The sequence below is a fragment of the Sturnira hondurensis genome, unplaced genomic scaffold (assembly GCF_014824575.4).
Source record: "Sturnira hondurensis isolate 20B ecotype Veracruz unplaced genomic scaffold, ASM1482457v3 Scaffold0014854, whole genome shotgun sequence".
In the NCBI taxonomy this organism is placed as follows: Eukaryota; Metazoa; Chordata; class Mammalia; order Chiroptera; family Phyllostomidae; genus Sturnira; species Sturnira hondurensis.
The window spans coordinates 12,756,705-12,776,509 of record NW_028087485.1 but is presented as its reverse complement, the minus strand read 5'-3'; the positions used below and the strand labels follow the sequence as shown (position 1 = coordinate 12,776,509).

At 41.1% G+C, this 19,805-nt stretch overlaps 1 protein-coding gene across 2 annotated transcripts in view; it reads right to left on the bottom strand.

Moving 5' to 3' along the window:
* Positions 1-19,805, bottom strand: part of DNMBP (dynamin binding protein) — a 108,644-nt gene that overhangs the window by 53,056 nt on the left and 35,783 nt on the right. For both annotated transcript variants that reach the window (XM_037064180.1, XM_037064181.1), the window contains one exon: positions 15,413-17,401. In XM_037064180.1, the coding sequence (XP_036920075.1) occupies positions 15,413-17,401 (1,989 nt within the window). The remainder of the gene's footprint in view (positions 1-15,412; positions 17,402-19,805) is intronic.

The window sequence follows — 19,805 nt, the reverse complement described above, 5'->3', positions numbered from 1 at the left end:
ACTTCACAGCCATGGGGATGCGTTCTGAGAAATACATCACTGGACTATTTCGTCCTTGGGCAAACATCCTGGACTGCACTTGCACACACCAACATGACACTCCAGTCATTGTGTGTGCTCTACTTTTTATTCAAGCATGGCAGTCCAGAAGGTTGGTTTACACCAGCAGCACCACAAACATGTGAGGAAATGTAGTGGAAACCGTGACAGAGGATTATTCTTTTTTTGATGTACTTTAAGTGCCTGCCTTAAGCTTTGATTGCTGGGGCATCCATTTCAAAGAGACATCCACTTCAAAGACAGCTCTCTGGAATAAACCTAAGGCCAGCCCCAAACCAGATAAAGCCCAGGCCACCTCCCCCACTGAGACCCCTTTGTTTTAGAGATATTTATTGATACACTTTGGGCCACTTTTTTTCTCTTCACTTTAAATTCCTACTCTTGTTTTATTTATTTATTTTTGGTTTTTTTAGTTTTTTTAATATATTTTATTGATTATACCATTACAGTTGTTCTATTCCGCCCCTTCATTCCCCTCCACCTGCACACTCCCTCCCCCACCATTCTCCCCCCTTAGTTTATAACCATGTGTCTCAAGTTCTTTAGATTCTATATTTCCCCCACTATTCTTGCCCCACCCCTGTCTATTTTCTACCTACCCTCTATGCTATTTTCTGTGCCTTCACCCCCCTTCTCCTCCTCCCACTCCCCTGTTGCTAACCCTCCATGTGATCTTCATTTCTATGGTTCCACTCCTGATCTAGCTGTCCTCTTGGTTTGCTTTTGTTTTAGGCGTGGTTGTTAATAACTGTGAGTTTGCTGTCATTTCACTGTTCATATTTTTCATCTTCTTTTTCTTATATAAGTCCCTTTAGCATTTCATATAATAAGGGCTTGGTGCTGATGAACTCCTTGAACTTGACCTTATCTGAGAAGCACTTTATCTGTCCTTCCATTCTAAATGAAAACTTTGCTGGATAAAGCAATCTTGGCTGTAGGTCTTTGGATTTCATGACTTGGAATACTTCTTTCCAGCCCCTTCTTGCCTGGAAGGTCTCTTTTGAGAAATCTGCTGACAGTCTGATGGGTACTCCTTTGTCAGTGACTGTCCCCTTATCCCTTGATGCTTCTAGGATTCTCTCCTTCATTTTAGTCTTGGCTAATGTAATTATGATGTGCCTTGGTGTGTTCCTTCTTGGGTCCAACTTCTTTGGCACTCTCTGAGCTTCCTGGATTTCCTGGAAGTCTATTTCCTTTGCCAGACTGGGGAAGTTCTCCTTTATTATTTGTTCAAATATGTTTTCCACTCGTGGCTGTTTCTTTCCCCCTTCTGGTACCCCTATAATCCGGATGTTGGAACGTTTAAAGATGTCCTGGAAGTTCCTAAGCCTCTCCTCATTTTTTTGAATTCTCATTTCTTCATTCCTTTCTGGTTGGATGTTTCGTTCTTCCTTCTGGTCCATTCCATTGATTTGAGTCCCATTTTCCTTTCCATCGCTATTGGTTTCCTGGACATCTCCCTTCATTTCAATTAGTTTAGCTTTCATATGTTCCTCTAATTTGTGGCTATAATCAACCAGTTCTGTGAGCATCCTGATAAACAGTGTCTTGAATTGTGCTTCTGAGAGGCTGGCAATTTCTCGGTAGCTGAGAGTTATAGGCTCTGGGACTTTGAGTTCTTCTTGCACCATCTTTTGGGCTGTTCATGCCTGTTCAGTAGCAGGATCAGAGGCCTAAGGTGTTCACTAGAGCAGGGCAACTAAGTCGCTGGGTTGTGACGTTGTCTGTGGGGGCGGGGTCAAAGAGGAACTACGGCGTCCCGTCTGCCGCTGCGGCCCCCACAGGTGCTGCAGCTGCCACCATCACCGGGCCCACACGTTTCGTTCCACTACATGCGAGTGTGCCACCGCCGTCAGCCCTCGCCCCCTGGGGCCTGCGTGGTCTGTCTCACTGTGCGACCACAGTCAGTCTGCCCCACACCCTGACTGGGTCTGGGCCACTTGCACGCCTAGGTCTGAGGATCTTTCCTGCCCGATCCTGCTCTGCTGCTGGCTCCGCCCCTCTGACCGTCCCTGTTGAACGGTTAGTGGTTGTCGGACTTCGGTATAATTCAATTTTCTGTTCTATGGCTGTGTCTTTGATCTCCAAACCTTTGTTGTATTCAAACTTGGTTGTGGGAAAAGGCACAGTGTTTCCACCTATGCCTCCATCTTGGCGGAAGTCCCCCTACTCTTGTTTTAAATTCACCAATAAACAGTGAGCCTAAGGCTCCCACTTTCCACACCAATAAAGGCAGACCCCTAGGCCAGTTCTCTCTCTCTGCCCTCCACCTCTCTGTGTGCCCACTGGCATGCCTTGTATGTACCCTGCAGGGCCTGTAATAAACTCTTTTCTTCCCCTTCAAAGTTTCCATTCGTTATTGCTGAACAGCGTCATGCAAGCATAATGAAAGAACCACAGGGTTGCTCAGTCATGACATTGGTTTAGAAAGGGGAGGTGTCTGTGGGAAGTTCTTCAGGGCCCAGGTGTGTGCCCCTGACATTTCTGAGCCAGCAGCATTACTATAGATAGGCTGAGACAGTAATGCTTGGCACTATGACATTACCATGGCTACCACTTCACTAGGCAATGAGAACTTTTCAGCTCCATTATAAACATAAACTTACCAGACCATCAACATATATGTGGTCTGTCATTGACTGAAACATCATTTATGTGGCACAGAACCACATTATACTTGTTTATATCCTTTTATTATAGTGAAAACTCTTTGAGGGCAAGGGCTATAAGTTAATAAGTTAGAAATTAACTTATCTTCCAACCTCCAACATAGCTCTGTACATGGGGTACACAGTAGGTTCTTTAATATTCAGTGAGTTGATGCTTGTAGCACTTACTGAGCACATGCTAGATATGAGGCAGAGCTTTGCTAGCCTTGGTTTTGAATCCTGACTTTGACACTTACAAGCTGTGTAATCTTGAGGAAGTCACTGAAACTCTCTAAGCCTGTTTCTTCATCTTTTCATTATCGAATCTCCCATCTGATCTGAATCTATATCCATGCCCTGTCTCCTGTTAAAATGGAGGGACTCCTACATGGCTTTTTAGTCCCTTCTTCATCACTGAAACTGCTTTTCACAAGGTCGCTGAGTACAATGGTCATTTAATGACCACGGAGGTCGCTGAGGATAGAGAGAGATGCTGGCCTGGGGTTCTGCTGTTGTTGGGGGTGAGGGTGGGAGCCGTAAGGTCCTGCAGGCTCACTCTTTATTGGTGAATTCAAAACATAACAGTGGGAACTGAAAGTGCAGAAAGAGCACTGTGCAAAAATCTCTCTTCAGGTAAGACTTTGTCTTACTTGGCCTCTTAGCAGCTTTTTGACACCATCATTTTCTTGAAATTCTTCCTTCCCTTGACTGGCTGCTCCTCCTCCTTTCTTAGTTCATCTCCCTTGCCAGTCACACACTGGCAGCCCCAGGACTTCTCCTATATACCAATCACCTACCGCACAGTAGGGGTCCGAGAAATATTCATATAACTCCCACTCAGCCGAAGGGTTGATGAGACATTATAAAGAAAACCAGTCTTTATGGCTAAAGTTACTCATAGGTGCAGATGCTATTACAGCCTCTGCTTGTGCAGAAAGAGGGTCTGGAAATAAGGAAGAAGAAAGGCACCTCGGATGTAAAGATGAATGCCCCACACGAGGAAGAGACCAAGCACTGGTGAGTGAGTAGGAGAAGGGAAGGCAGACACGCAGAGAAGAGAATGTGGGAGTGTTGCAGAAAAAAACAGAGTGGAATACAGAAAAATAAGACACGTTTGGGGGAAATCTGATACAAGTGTACAAATGTTCTAAATGAAATAGCACTATATGAAGCATTTAGGATGTTTTAGAGTTTGAACCGTAACATGAATTTAAATGGTTAGAAATATGAGTTAAGTAAGGGTCAAACAAAGAAAATGAAACTGAGCAGCTTGGGGCGGCTACGAGCATGAGTGGCTAAACATTTTGAAAAACTGAGTAACTTCATGATCAGCCAGCACTCAAAAGTGAATCTGTGAAGGACTGAATAGTTTAAAAATCTAACAATGCACACATATATGCTCTTGAATTCATGGATATTTTGTTTTTTTTTAAAAAGATTGTATTTATTTATTTATTTATTTTTAGAGGGTCAAGGAGAGAGGGAGAGAAACATCAGTGTATGGCTGCCTTTTGTGCATCCCCTGCTGGTAGTTAGCCTGCAAGGAACCGGCCTGCAACCCAGGCATGTGCCCTGACTGGGAATCGAACTGAGATCGCCTGGTTCGCAGGCCCGAGCTCAATCCACTGAGCTACGCCAGCCAGGGCGAATTCATGGATATTTGTAATCTAGCAAATAGTTTCAACAGTTGAGAGTATTGAAAAAAAATCCTATGATTGGCATAAGGTTTTGGAAGTTGGCCAAGAGTCAGTTGGGGTCCCCTCTCCTTGAGAACTAATAGATCTGTTTTTTTTTCAAATGTTGTTTCCTACCACCAGGCTCAGAGAGCAAGCAGTCCCTCCTTAAGTCAACACTAACATTACAGTGTGGCACAATGAAAAGGTATGGCAAGGCCATGTGACAAAACAGACCTGTGTTTGAATCACTTTCTGAGACTTTGGGCAAACCTCGGTTTTCTCATCTGTCAACTGTGGGCATTTTGGGGGATAAGAAAAAGTATATAAAAGCACCTAGCACACTGTTTGACAATAATAATCGCTCAACTAGTCATAATTACTGTCACTACCCCACCCTTTCAGTCCCTATCTTCCACACTCACAGGTGAGGCTCAGTCCTCACTCTCTATGTATATTCTTTTTTTCTTTAAAGTGATCTCACTAAGTGTCAGGGCTTTAAATAATGCTTGTCTATATGCTGTCAAAATCTATTTGTCCCAAATTTATGTCACCAGCCCTAACCTCTTCCCTCCTGGACTCTAGGCCCTTACATCAAACTGCTCGAGCGGTGTAGCTGCTAAACAGCAAACTGCTATCTGCCTGGAACAGCCGCCCACCATCCCCCAAACAGGGTGGCTGGCTGCCTACGATCACTCAGATCTTCACTCCAATGTCGCTTTTGTCAGATCTCCCCCAAGTCTGTAGATTCTTTTGCCTTCTGATATATATCCACTCTTACTTCTTGTTTCCCTCTCCCCAAGAGGGCAGAGATCACTGCTGTAACTTCAGAACACTGTCTAGAACATAGTAGGAGCTTAATAGTATCTGCTGAATAAATAGCTGCCCAGAGTTTTAGTCTTTTGGGTCTCACCGCATCTAGAAACACGGATGGTGGAAGGAGGCAGCACACTCAGATGTGGGCCTGGTGGCAGGAATGCTTGCAACTGAGGAGTCCGTGCTACCAAGACACCAGTCCTACAGCAGAGCCTCAGTGAAATCTGAAACCGATACTTGAAGTCCCTGGATCTGGCCCAGTCTCTCCACCCCTTGGCCTGGAGCCGAGGGTAAGAAAGTGCTCTGAAGCCATATTACAAACTGCAGAGAAGAGTGCTTCACGGGTTAACTATCCCAGCCTATATTTCTGGACATACATTAAACCACCTGTCCTGAAATAAAAGCTAGTTTCTATCCTGAATTAACAGTCTACTAATGGCTTCTGACTTTGGTTGCAGTTTTACCCCAAGATAAAGCCCATGAGAAGTAACTGAGGTAATTTTTGCTGAGGCAACTCCCCAAAGCAGCTGTTACACAGTCGAGAATACTTGTTTTTGGTTTTTTTTCCTTACGTACTGACAAACTAGGAAGAAAGGTTATTTCTTTTACATAAACTTTTATGTTGAAAGACCATAAAATTATCTAGCCATTTAAATCTATTATCTTTTACTAGTTTAAGAAAGTATTCTTATGCCCGAACCATTTTAGTCTTCAGAATAACAGCTTGCTTCTATATGTAGAAAAACCATACTTCCATACTTTCAAATTTTTAAAATGTTTAGAATATTATATATCACTTTAGTATAAAAATGTCATTGTTCCATATCATTAATTCTCCAACTTGTTAATCTAATGGCTTTTAATGGGCCTAAGGTCCAATGCAATATCTTGCTGAAAAAGTTAATTTCTTGAAAAACATATTCTGCTGTGATTTGCAATAGTCACTCAAAATTAAAATTAAAAATTGCCCTGAGAGTCTCTGGTCATGCTTCCTCTTGGTATTACTTTAAAAGGAAGAGAGAAGTTTAGGGGCAAGTTTCCTGATACAGAAAGAGGCTGACTCAGTCCACAGTTTACTGAATCATAACCGTGGGTCGTCGCCCACACCAAAAGTAACTACGGCCATGATTCAAAGGCAGCAAGAGAGACAGTGATTGAATGTAGAGGTTAGTATCAGTGTAACCACTTGAGTTTCAAAGACACACAAGTATGAATGATACTATGACCATGCCTGTTTTATTAATCAATGTACAGCTAGTGGCTGGCTCACAGTATGCACTCAAAGAAATATTTGCTGAGTAGAGAAATGAACACACAACCCTATTTGTCAGATTCAGGCATGTGAACCTCTCTCACAGGCAGAAAAGGACTATGATATGCTAAAATGAGATTCCCCCAGTAGAGTATGTAGTCCTAGTCAGGGCTTCCAAAAGTAACATGTGCTGGGAAATGTTAAATGTTACAGTTAGTCTGTGGCCTAACCCTGATAGGTTTCCAGTGCTTCAGACGTCAATCTGTTTATCAGATTTGAAGGTACTGTATTTTAGATTATGGAGGTAATTTATTAACCAGCAATTCATTTGACCAGAAGCTCCTTGAAAGCAGAGAGCACATCCAGGTTTATTACTGTGGGAGAGATCCCGCACAGTGCCTGGCACATGGTAAAAACTCAAGGAGCATTTGCTGGATGAATGAGTGGTTGAACCGAGTACCACCCTGAAGCCAACAAAGGGACATTTCATTACCAAACACACTATCATCATAATGCCTCCTAACAGTCTACACTGACTCTACATAATGATTCCAAACTTAAAATTCCTAATTCTCAGAGCCAAACACTGGCTTATCTAAAACTAATACTGGGTTTTCTATTTCCAGTAAGTGAAGTTTCAGTTATTTGAACCAAACTTCTCACTGAAGACTAGCTTAAAAAAATCAGAGAAAATAGAAAAAAATCTTAAAACTATCAACACACTGACAAGATGATAATGTACTGGCCAAAACCAAAAGAAAAACTAGAATCCAGAGAGGCAAATAACCACAGAAACCACATTGGCCCTGGGTGCTTGCCAATCCCGAAAAAGGGCCCTCAGGGGAAAGGAGCCCAAAACTCAAAGCTAGAGCTGCAAGGTATGAGGTCTAAAAGGAGACCTTTAATATAATAAGCTAATATTCCAAAGGACTAGCCCTCTTGCAAAATTATAGCTGGGGTCCCTAGTCCTCCAAGGTACTGTAAGGCTTAAAGGCAATTTAAGGTGGAACTGGACTGAGAGTGGCTGGTGTTCCCACACGGGAATTCCTTCTCAGCATTTCTTGGGAAATTTACGTCTTTTTGAATCCTAAGAAGAATCAGCNTGCTTCAGACGTCAATCTGAATTGGCCATGGGTGCTTGCCAATCCCGAAAAAGGGCCCTCAGGGGAAAGGAGCCCAAAACTCAAAGCTAGAGCTGCAAGGTATGAGGTCTAAAAGGAGACCTTTAATGTAATAAGCTAATATTCCAAAGGACTAGCCCTCTTGCAAAATTATAGCTGGGGTCCCTAGTCCTCCAAGGTACTGTAAGGCTTAAAGGCAATTTAAGGTGGAACTGGACTGAGAGTGGCTGGTGTTCCCACACGGGAATTCCTTCTCAGCATTTCTTGGGAAATTTACGTCTTTTTGAATCCTAAGAAGAATCAGCTAAAAAATCTGGAAACTAAGAGAAAAGGCTATAATATTCCTGTGGGAATAAAGCTTAACAATAAGTATAGAAGCATTACTAGTTTGAAGGAATCCACAGTTGTCAAGTTGAAAGAAAGGGCAGAAAATATTGAGACAAACTAAAAGGTCAAGGTTCACTGGGACAAGGGTACATAGAGGAGAAGTAATCAAAATCTAATCAGTTAGTTTTACTCGTAGCTGTTGCTATGTTATGTGTATGTGCACTAACACTGAGTCATTCTTGCAAGTGAAATAAATACTAATAAGCTCATTTCCACATTATATTTTACACAAATCTTACAAGCGATTGTCTAAGAGTATCAAGTTTGAGAAGCAAAGTAAGTCCTTAAACGGGCAGTTTTGACACATGATTCTATGTGGCGTTGCTAAATCTTGCTCAGAGAGGCATATGTTCCATTATTTGAATACTACCTGCAAATGTTTGCCCAGTGTTTTCTGGTGTTTATTTGCTGTAGGTTACAATTCTCTGTAAATATTTTAACAAAAGAGATGCAAAGAGTAGATATGAATACTGTCACAAGTTTATTGTCTAAAATTTGAAACTGCAAAAATAATATCCATTTCGATGGCAAAGCCAAAATCAGAGCAAGTAGACAAAATATTTTATTTGTTTAAAAAGAAAATGAGCTTATATGAAGCAGCATGTAGCCTGATGGCCCCACCTGAAGGTGCTTTTGGATACCCTCAGCAATCCAACCGACATCCATGCAAAATTGAAACCTTTTTCTATTATCTGGAATATTAGTCACAAAACAAAGAGCAATACTATCAGATGTGGCAACTCACACCCTGTGTATTTAATGTTTTTATTTTAAGGATAACTTTTTAACTAACCACACAAAAAAAAGAACCCTCAAAAACATTCAGCTACAGGGAAGGTGAATAACGTGTTATTAAGTAATGAATGGGTTAACAATGAGATCAAGGAAGAAATAAAAAAGTATCTGGAAAACAATGAAAATGAACACACAACAACCCAAAACCCATGGGGCACGGCAAAAGCAGTCCTGAGAGGGAAATTCACAGTGATACAGCCCCACCTAAAGAAGATAGAAAAATCTGAAATAAACAACCTAACCCTACATCTGAAAGAGCTAGAGGAACAACCCAGGGCAAGCAGAAGGGAGAAAATAATCAAGATCAGAGCAGAATTAAATGACATAGAGACTAAAAAAACAATTAAAAGGATAATGAATCCAGGAGCTGATTCTTTGAAAAGATAAACAAACTGACAAACCATTAACCAGAATGATCAAGGGAAAAAGAGAGAGGACCCAAATAAATAAAATCAGAAATGAAAGGAGAAGTAAAAACACCTTGGGCAAAATGGATACATTCCTAGAAACATACAATCTTCCAAAACTGAATGAGGAAGATGCAGAAAACCTGAAGAGACCAGTAACAACTAGCGACATTGAAGCAGTAATAAAAAAAACTACCTACACACAAAAACCCTGGACCAGATGGGTTCACAGGCGAATTTTACCAAACATTCAAAGAAGAAGTAATACCTATCCTTCTCCAACTGTTCCAAAAAATTCAAGAAAAGGGAAGACTCCCAAACCCTTTTTATAAGGCCACTATTATCCTAATCCCAAAACCAGGTAAGCACAACAAAGAAAGAAAATTACAGGACACTATCTCTGATAAACGCAGATGCTAAAATCCTCAACAAAATACTAGCAATCCGGATCCAGCAATACATTAAAAAAATCATACACCACGATCAAGTGGGATTCATCCCAGGGATGCAGGGATGGTACACTATTCACAAATCAGTAAATGTGATACATCACATAAATGAAGTGAAAGACAAAAATCACATGATCGTATCAATAGATGCAGAAAAACCATTTGATAAAATCCAGCACCCATTATTGATAAAAACACTCAGCAAAGTGTGAATAGAACCAAAACACCAATTCAAAAGAAATTATGCACCCCTGTATTCATAGCAGCAGTATATACAATAGCCACGTGTTGGAAAGAGCCTAAATTTCCACCAATACAGGAATGGATTATAAAACTATGGTTCATTGACACAACTGAATACCACTCAGCAGAAAGAAAGAAGGAATTCCCACCCTTTGCGACTGCATGGATGGAATTGGAGACTACTATGCTAAGTGAAATAAGCCAGTCAGTGAAAAACAAATACCATATGATTGTACTTACAAGAGGAATCTAATGACCAAAATAAACTAATGAGCAAAACAGAACCACAGGCTGGGAAACAAGGAACAGACTGACAGCTGCCAGAGGAGAGTGGGGGGAGGGGACTGGTGCAAAGAAGGGGAAGGGACTAGTCAAAGAACATGTATGACTGACCCATGGACGTGGACAACGGTGTGGGGATTGACTGTGGGAGTTGGGGGGTGGGCTGAGATGAGGAGCGCAAAGGGGGAAAAACTGGGACAACTGTAATAGAATAAACAAGAATTTTTTAAAAAGGATAACCTTTAAATACCAAATACTTCTAATATTATTTTATAATTTAAAAACATTTATTAACAATTATTGTGTGTTAATTTTCCCTTTTAAATGTTTTATATTATCAAATGTCTATTATGTTAATTTTTATTTTGATAAATATTTTATAGTTATGCAAGATGTTAGGGTTAGGGGGAGCTTGGTGAAGGGTATATGGAAACTCTACTGTTTTTGCAACTTTCCTGTAAATTTAAAATTATTTTAAAATCAAAAGTAAAAAATATTTTAAAAGTCTATTATCAGAAAGAGAACACTTTTACATATAATAAAATATATAATCTTGTCGTACTATTTTGGTTCATAATAATAAACTGCATTTATTTCACATATATTTCTCACATATTCACATGTATTAAAATCTCTGAAACTTTTAGTACATTCCTAACACAGAAAAATTATTCACCGTTAATTATTGTGGTCACTACTACTATCATTTAAGAATATGTAAATAAAGACTTTTTAAAAATACAGACTAATTTATAATTTTAGGAATTCCAATTTCTTGTTCCTGAACCCCAAAGCTTACTATCCTTCAGGAATTTGGAAACAGCTGACTACAACCAACTGAAAGAAGCAAACAAAAGCAAATCTCCTCTGGAGTCAGGTGCCTTCCTCTCAGGTCTTAAAATTTTCCAAATACTCTGACTAACAAACACACAGTACAAGACAGTCCGACACACAGGGAGTGCAGACCACACTAACAGTCCCACTAAGACCCAGTATGTTGGAACTATCTTACACATACTATAAAACAACAATTCTTACCTTATGTAGAGAAAATTAAAAAAAAAAAGCCAAAGGTATCTGCAGCAAACAGGAAACTATAGAACGTAACACATCAGATTTGGAAAAAAAATAAGCTTCTAGGAAATGAACCCTTATGACTCCCTAACCCATAGTCTGAGGAAGGAGCACTGTGAAACATGGTACAAATACTATGCAGATTTGGGTGTGAGGTACTATGACAATCTGTGTATCATGCCATACTTACATTTAATTTACCTGATGTATTTATTCCCTGATAATGTAGCCAGTTTCATACTTAAGTCTTGGAATTAGAAGTGCTTCTCAATGATATTTTATTCTAATTTCTTAAACTCCTATTAAATGCTTATATCATGTTGAAACTTGAGCACCAACTTACACCATACACCAAAATAAATTCAAGTTGGATAAAAGACTTAAATATAAGCCGTGAAACCATTAAAGCCCTAGAGGAGAGCACTGGTAAGAAAATCTCAGATATTCCATGCAGCAATATTTTTACTGATACGTCCCCTAGAGCAAGGGATATAAAGGAAAGAATATACAAATGGGATCTCATCAAAATTAAAAGCTTCTGCATGGCTAAGGAAAACAGTATCAAGATAAAAAGAGAAGCAACAGTTTGGGAAAACATATTTGCCAATGATACCTCAGACAAAGGTTTAATCTCCAAAATATACAAAGAACTCACTCGACTCCACTCAAAGAAGACAAGCAACCCAATTAAAAAATGGGCAGAGGACTTGAACAGACATTTCTCCAAGGAGGACATACAGAGGATCCAGAGACACAGGAAAAGATGCTCGATATCACTAGCTATCAGAGAGATGCAAATTAAAACCACAATGAGATACCACTTTACACAAGTCAGAATGGCTATCATAAACAAAGAAACAAACAACAAGTGCTGGAGAGGTTGTGGGGAAAAGGGGACCCTAGTTCACTGTTGGTGGGATTGCAGACTGGTACAACCACTATGGAAAACAGTATGGAATTTTCTAAGAAAACTAAAAATGAACGTGCCTTTTGACCCAGCAATTCCACTCTTGGGAGTATATCCTAAGAACCCTGAAACACCAATCCAAAAGAACCTATGCACCCCGATGTTCATAGCAGCACAATTTACGATAGCCAAGAGTTGGAAGCAACCTAGATGCCCATCGGTAAATGACTGGATCAAAAAACTATGGTACATTTACACAATGGAATTCTATGCTGCAGAAAGGAAGAAGGAACTACTACCCTTTGCAACATCATGGATGGAACTGGAAAGCATTATGCTGAGCGAAATAAGCCAGGCGGTGAAAGACAAATATCATATGATCTCACCATTAACAGGAATCTAAACAAACCAAACAAGCAAGCAAAATACAACCAATGACACTCAAATATGGAACAGGCTGTCAGGGCCCAGAGGGGAGAGGGGAGAGAATCATAGGGGAAAAGGGGATGGACTCACATGAACAAGTATAAAAGACACATGGACAATAACTAAGGGTGGGGGGCGGAAATGGGAGGGAGGCAGGGAGCATGGGGCGGGTGGCGGGTAGGGTTGGGAATATAAGACAGAAAGCTGTACTTGAACAAGAATTAAATTAAAAAATTATTTAAAAAAAATAAATGCTTATCATGTGCTAGGCATAGTCAAGCATTTGCCCATACTTTTTCTTATTTGAAGAAGGAGGAGGAGGAGGAAGAGGTGAAAGAAGGAGAGGAAGAACAGCTACCATAAAGAACTTCGTCTTGGGTCTGGCACAGAACTGGACTATACTGCTACCCATTAACTGTACCTTACTGACGTGTCTGCACTGACAGTCCTCAGCCCCTAGTAGTCCAAGTTCACCATAACAACAAAGGTAGGAAATCTCTGAAAGCTTTGGGATGTAGAGCAGGCAACGTCAATTTAATTCTACTCAGTTAAACTAAATTCAATTCATGGAATATTTAATGGGTCTACTGCCTGTAGAACACTATGCCAGCGTGTAGGAAATGACACACTGACTAATACACAGTATCCATCTTCTCAGTATGCTTAAAATTTTCATTGAGAGGCACAGAAACAACTAAATATAATACCACTCAGAATTATATAAATGCTATACCAAAAGTTCTTTAAATCTTAGGCCTTGAATTTCAAGATTAGAAATTGTATGAGATTGCATTCAAGGGATAAATCCTGGTATTTAAACTGATTAATCTCCTCTTCTTCCAATGGACTAATTTTGTAGTTGAATAAATGTTTTATTCAGAAAAAGATGACCTTAAGTGACACTGTCAGTGATTGGTCGCAAGGAATAAGTAATTTCATCATATTAGCAATTGATATAAAAATACACCTATTGACAATCAACAATAATTAAAGTCAGCATTAATACACTGAATGTGGTATTTGGTATATTCAAATGAAGAAGAGTCTGTTTGATTAACACCCTACCCACCTACTGCTGGCCTTTAACAGTATTAATCTTTTTTAATTTTAAAAAAACACACATAGTAAGAACACTAACAGAATTACTAAATTACTCCTGTAAAAGAAGGCCAATTGAAATTATACCAATTTCATAACTTAGTACCAGTCCGTTAATCCACATATTAGTCGAAAAACACTGCACAGTGTTCTTAAGGATTGGAGACATAACCTTTCTGTGGAACACTATTAATTCTCAAAAGTATCATTACTGAAAAATTCCTGCTACCTGAAATGTGAGAGACTTTTGTTCTGCCACCTGTATATCTGATGCAAGAATAATTTATAAGTATATCTCAAAACTTGTAGGTATGGAAGGCACTGGAGAATCCCAGGGCTTGCTTTGGCTTTGGGTTGTAGTGCTGAGTCAGAGTTCCCTTAGAATTCTTTCTTAGGCATTCTATAATCAACGGGTATCTGGCATTTCTCCAAGAGTTCAGGCGTTCATATTAAATAAGCACCTTTCTGAGGACTCATCCTCGTGCTTTACCTTGAGGCCAAATGCTGCTGCCCTGTTTAGTGCAAGTGATCCAGGGGCCCCGCGGCCTAGCCGGTCCCCAGTTCATCACATTGAACTTGGACCCCCTCCCACTCTCTGCCCCTGAGTTTGGAGGTCCCTCAGAAGGGTGCCCACATGCAGAGCAGTCCTCTCCTGAGCCTATTTTAGATAGAAGTTTCCTCTCTCGCTATAACACCATCTGCTTTTCATCTTTCAGAAAATTACTCAATTTCCAGCCTTCCAATAGTACTTTCTTCTTGCAATTTTTAATTACGTTTTTAGAGATCTAAAGGAAAAGGGATCTCTTTTTAGAGATCTAAAGGACAATAGATACATGTACTTGGTCTGCCATCTTGGTCCACTCTCTGGGCCACCAGTCTCATGCTTTTATCTCATTAGTACCCTGCAATTTCTAGACCCACAGATTGCTTTTTATGAATCATTCTGCTGATGGCACGCTGGTGCCGAGCTCTCGGGCACACGTGCCAAAGTGGCGTGAGGTCACGTTCTCCCTGGGGCTTCTGTTGTTGTCTCACTCTTACTCTTCCTACTTTTCAAATTCTTTCTCCTGGTAGCCTGGTGAATATGAAGTCTCCAGAGGCTGGTCGCCCCTAATTAAGGGGCAGCATTAGAACTTCTGAGTGTGCACGACGGGAAGCAGGAACCGGACTGGTTAAAAACACGAGCTCAAATCCTTGCTCTCTCAGCAAGTGACTTAATTGCTATAACTTTTCTTTTCTCCATCTATAAAGTAGCCACATGAATTATCCCAGTACCTTCAGGGTGGTTGTGAAGATTCTTTGTTTAAGTAAATGGTAACAAATGCTTATTAATAAGTTAATAAATGTCAGCCATTATTATTATTATTATTATTTTTGAAATCTAGTCCCTAGCCCACAAAGACGCAGATGCAGTTTTCTCACGTATCTTAGCCTGAACACCTTCGGTCCTTAGCAGAGCCTGGTTAAAGAAAGTTACATTTGGGGACTTCCCGTCTGCATGACTGCTATGGACGCCGCAGCAGCATAGGAGATATAAATGCCACTGAGGTCTGAGCTTCTTTACCTGATCCTCAAACAAAGTCAGGAGGCCACAGTGGTTACAGGATACACAGAGACTGAGAAGTCTAATTGTGGTGACAGAAGAAACTAGGTAATGAAAAAGCGAATCATTCTTTACTTGCCCATCAAACATGGTAACATATCCCATGGGTAGGCTGCTGCTTGGACTCATGGGTGTCAAGAAACAAGTCTATCTCATTTCCCCATCACTCACCTCTAAGTTGCTGGAGTTCCATATTCAAACTTTCGATGTTGCTTTCATACAGCTCAAGATTCTCAAAGGTCTCTGCCCTTAACGATTCCTCTTGCTTCTCTTCCAGCATTGACTTTAGCTCTTCTTGATCCCTGCTAGCCATATCCAAGTCCTGCTGCGTTTCCTGAATCCTCACCAAGACCAGGGGACACTGGGAAGTTGGGTCCAAAGTCTTTTCCATGGTCTCAGGGGCCTCTTTTTCTGGGGTCTCACAGCTAGGACGGTTACAGGTTAGGAGCTTGGGGGGCACTGCAGTCATTCTCTGCTGTGCCGAGGGAGGCAGAGGAGCTGGGCGGGAGGGCCGCACTGCCAAGGGCGGGTCAGGTTTCAGGTTCTGGTCCACCAGCAAATGGGGAGAAGTGGATGCTGGAGTATAGGGACGGGGTGGTGGTGGCCTTAGGGCCTTTCTCCTCTCAGGTGGCTCCTGCGGGGTGATTAGCTTTGAGGAACCTCGAACAACGTCCTTCTCGGAGTTAAAGTCCATGATTGAAAAGTGGCACAAACTTTTATCTGGTTCTGCGCTGGACCCTGACAAGCTCATCTCAAACTCTAGCAGCTGTTGTGTCAACTTAGAATCCAGGTCAACGTTGCCATCTCCCTGTGGGGGCGCCAATGCTTCCACAGTGGGCCCCTTGTCTTGCAGGCCAGACTTCATCTCAGAACAAAAGTGGGAAGCGTTTTTTTCTTTGGAGGTGTGGTGCTTTTTGGCATATTTTGCCATGCCCTGGAGTTGAGGGCTCAACTGGCTAGGTCTGACCACCCCAGAGGCTGAAAGAGAAGAGCTACCATGAAGAGGAGACACTGGCCTTTTAAGGGCTTTCAGTTGGGAATATGTTTTTCTGGAAGGCAGGCTGGAATAGTCTCTAGTCCTTGCCCCTGGAGGAAAAGGGTCAGAGAACTGCTCTGAGCTTGGGCGGCTCCCTTCTGCTCTAGAATAATACTGGCTTTTCTGCAGCTGGGGATGAAAAGGTACGTGTGGTTGGTAGGAAACACCATTGACTCCCTCTGAAGGACCCCTCATGGAGGAGTCTTTGACAAAAGGCTGTTCGTGTCCTGCACCTGGGCTCCTCGGGAGTGCCCTGGAGGTGCTCTCATCCCAAGGAGAGATTTTGTTTACTTCATATTCAGAGGTCAGATGATCTGCGGAAGATGTTTCGGAAATACAGTTGGACTTCTCTGCCTCACACTCATGAGATTCATGCTGTCCTTTTTCCTCCACTGCTAAGGAATTCTCCAAGCAATCCAAAGACATTTCAGGGACCCCAGTAAGGCTGCTTTCCTGCAGCAGGTCCACGGTTTCCTCCACCCTTGTTTCAGGACACAACTTTACGAACCGGTAGGGAAAGATGCCTGTCCTGCCCTTCAGGGATCCTTCTAGCCAGCCATCTTCCAGGGTCCCCAGAATTCGGATCCTATCGCCGACATCAAAATCCAACTCATTTGGCTCCAGAGCTTGGAACCTGTAGAGGGCAATTCCATAGGTCCCTGGCTGCTCCTCCTCCTCTTCTGGCCCTCTCTCTTCCCCTCCTGTAGAGGTATCAACTTCGCCATTTACAATGCAGTCACCATGATTTCCAGAACTTACTGACTTATCCACAGTCCTCAGGGGCCCCAAAAGCTCTACGAAACCTTCTGGAAAAATGCCTCTTCGACCCTCTAGTTCCCCTTCAAACCAGCCTGGTTCAGGAACTCCGATAATAGTGATCACATCCCCTTCTCTGAAGTCCAGCTCCTCATCCAGCTGGGCAGACAGCCCCATCAGCGCCCGGGCCTGGCCCATGGAGTAGTCCGGAATCTGGAGCAGAGCACTCTGGGAGTGCCACTGCCTGCTCTGCGAGGAGAGGCAGAGCTCCCGAACACATGAGGATGGGAAGAAGCCGCGGGCACCCCAGCAGCTCCGGCCCTGCAGCCAGCTGGCAGTGGGAGCACCATCGAGAATCACTAGGTCACCTAAAGAAAAAGAAGCAAAGAGAGTGACCCCAGTCGTTCGTTACCCCAGGAGAATATTACTATAACTGATAGTGCAAATCATCTTTTTAAACATCTACCAAATTCAGGGAAATACACACCTAGAGTTTTAAGGAATAAACAAACACTTTTGACAACCTTTTGAATTTTGACAATTTAGTGAGAATATACTGACAATTCCTGTAAACTAGTCGTTCCTGAAGTGTGGTCCATGAGACCCAGGCGGGAGGTGGGGGTACCTCTCAGAGGGTCTGTAGGGTCAAAACTTTCACATTTGCTTCATACACTTCAGTCAAAACATATTGCAGCAGATTGAAATCAGATACAAATATGAGAATCCAGCTTTCTTTTATTACAGCAAATATTAAAGAGATTTACAAAAGTATAAAGCAATGTTGTGAGAACCAAATGTTCACTGTTTATAAAACTAGTTATTTTCTATAAAACATGCTATTTATGTTACCATGTCATGGGCTTTAAAAAATGAATTGATAAATATCTTAAATTTCTCAGTTTATAACTAATATGGTTAAATATCAATAGACCCACATAAGCCAAAACTTTTCAGGGTCTCAATAACTTTTTAGAGTAAAGGGATCCCGACATCAAAAAGTTTGAGAAATGCTAATATAAACAATGTTCTCACAGTCTGTAACACTAGATTAACTTATAAATGATAAAGAATATATTCATGTTCACTCCAATCCTTTGCAAAGAGGGATCTAATCTCTTGGACTACATTATATTCAACATCAAATATGGAACAAAAAAAGAAATCTCCCCAAAAGGCTTCTTTGTTGGAGGCACAGGGTATAGGCAACAAACTCTTCACTTATTTTCTCCAGGGGCCTTCTTGAAGTATACATATCTTGATAATATATCATAATAAAATATTAAAAGAATGTTCTCATAAACAGAATTTTTGTCTTGGAAAATAACCCATGGTGCCAATACTGGTGTTTCAGATTACCTTCATAAAATCTGAGCTAAAGCAACTGTATCTGTCTTACAGTTGAAAACATTAAAGTCAAGAAAGAGTAGGGGCAGTGTTTGTTTCTGGGAAAAAATGAAATTAAAGTTCAGTTTTAAAAGATTTACCCCAGTTAAAAAGTTACAGTTTTGCAATAACAAAATTACAGTTTGTTATAATTGTTTTATAATGAACCTGTAATAATCTGATTATGAACTATTCATTTTCTAGATTATCGGTTTTAATCTTGTTTTAACTTTCCTCTTACTCAACACCTAAACCAACTTCACTTTCATGACTAGAGGTCATCAAGGAACGCAATGCAACCGGCTCAAATAAAATAAGGCCAGAGGAACAAAGCACCCGGTGAAATCATACGAGTCATTTTATAGTCAAGCAATCATTTACATAGCTCATTTTGACACCTGTATTTTTATATACTACACAACACCTAATGTAAAATTTTTGTACTTAGTGGTGGACTCCAATACATTTTCACTGATTTGATACTGTTTTCATAGATATTCCTGAAAAATAGGGTTTCGGTCCTATATTTCTATATTCCTTTAATTTATGATTCAACGTCCATTGGTCAGAGCTTGTGGTCCTGAGAATTACAAGTGATTCTCCCCCCACCCCCACTAGTTCTGAGGCCATTCCACCAAGACCACAAAGGGAACTCAGTGGAGAACGTGACTACTGTTCATACACAATAGGCCTTTTGGTGAATAAGGATAAAAGCGTGCTATACCTCCTACTCTACTGGCTTTGAAATGAACCAGATTTCTTAAAGCTGTAGAATGACAATATTTTCCTTGTTTTGCCAGCTCTCCATGAAGCCCTCATACTAAGCCATGTTTTCCTCTTTTCAGCTGCGTGACTATTTTTCTAAGCTTTATTACCTGGTAGACTGCTATGCTGTTGGTTATTTCTGTATAATAAAGGTGAATTTTTTAAAATCATTATTTAGATCCTAAAAAGCACTTTAGAGATAATTGCTCAACACACTTATTTTATAGCCCCGTTACTGAATTTCTTGCATGAGTCTCTCATCTCTCTAGAAAGAGTCACGCGGCTACTCCCCTGGTGTCCCAGGAGACTCCTTAGGAATGGAGGCCCCCTGGTGGTCATACCTAGACTTCGGAAACAACAACATGAGAAACCACCGGAAACAGTGACCAGATGTGAAGAACAGAGAAATAGGAAATGTGGTGACTCTTAAGTCAGCCTGAACCTTTCACCCATGCACCATCAATCCCAGCCTCCTCCACACTGTGTGCTTCTTCCTGTTGGAATGTCTCGTTTGAACAAGAAATGCATTAGGAATAAGATGATAAGAACGAATGCAAATCTTCTTAGAACCTGAATGTAAATACAATGAGTATTAGGTCCTTCAAAGAATCCTAATGCCAGGGA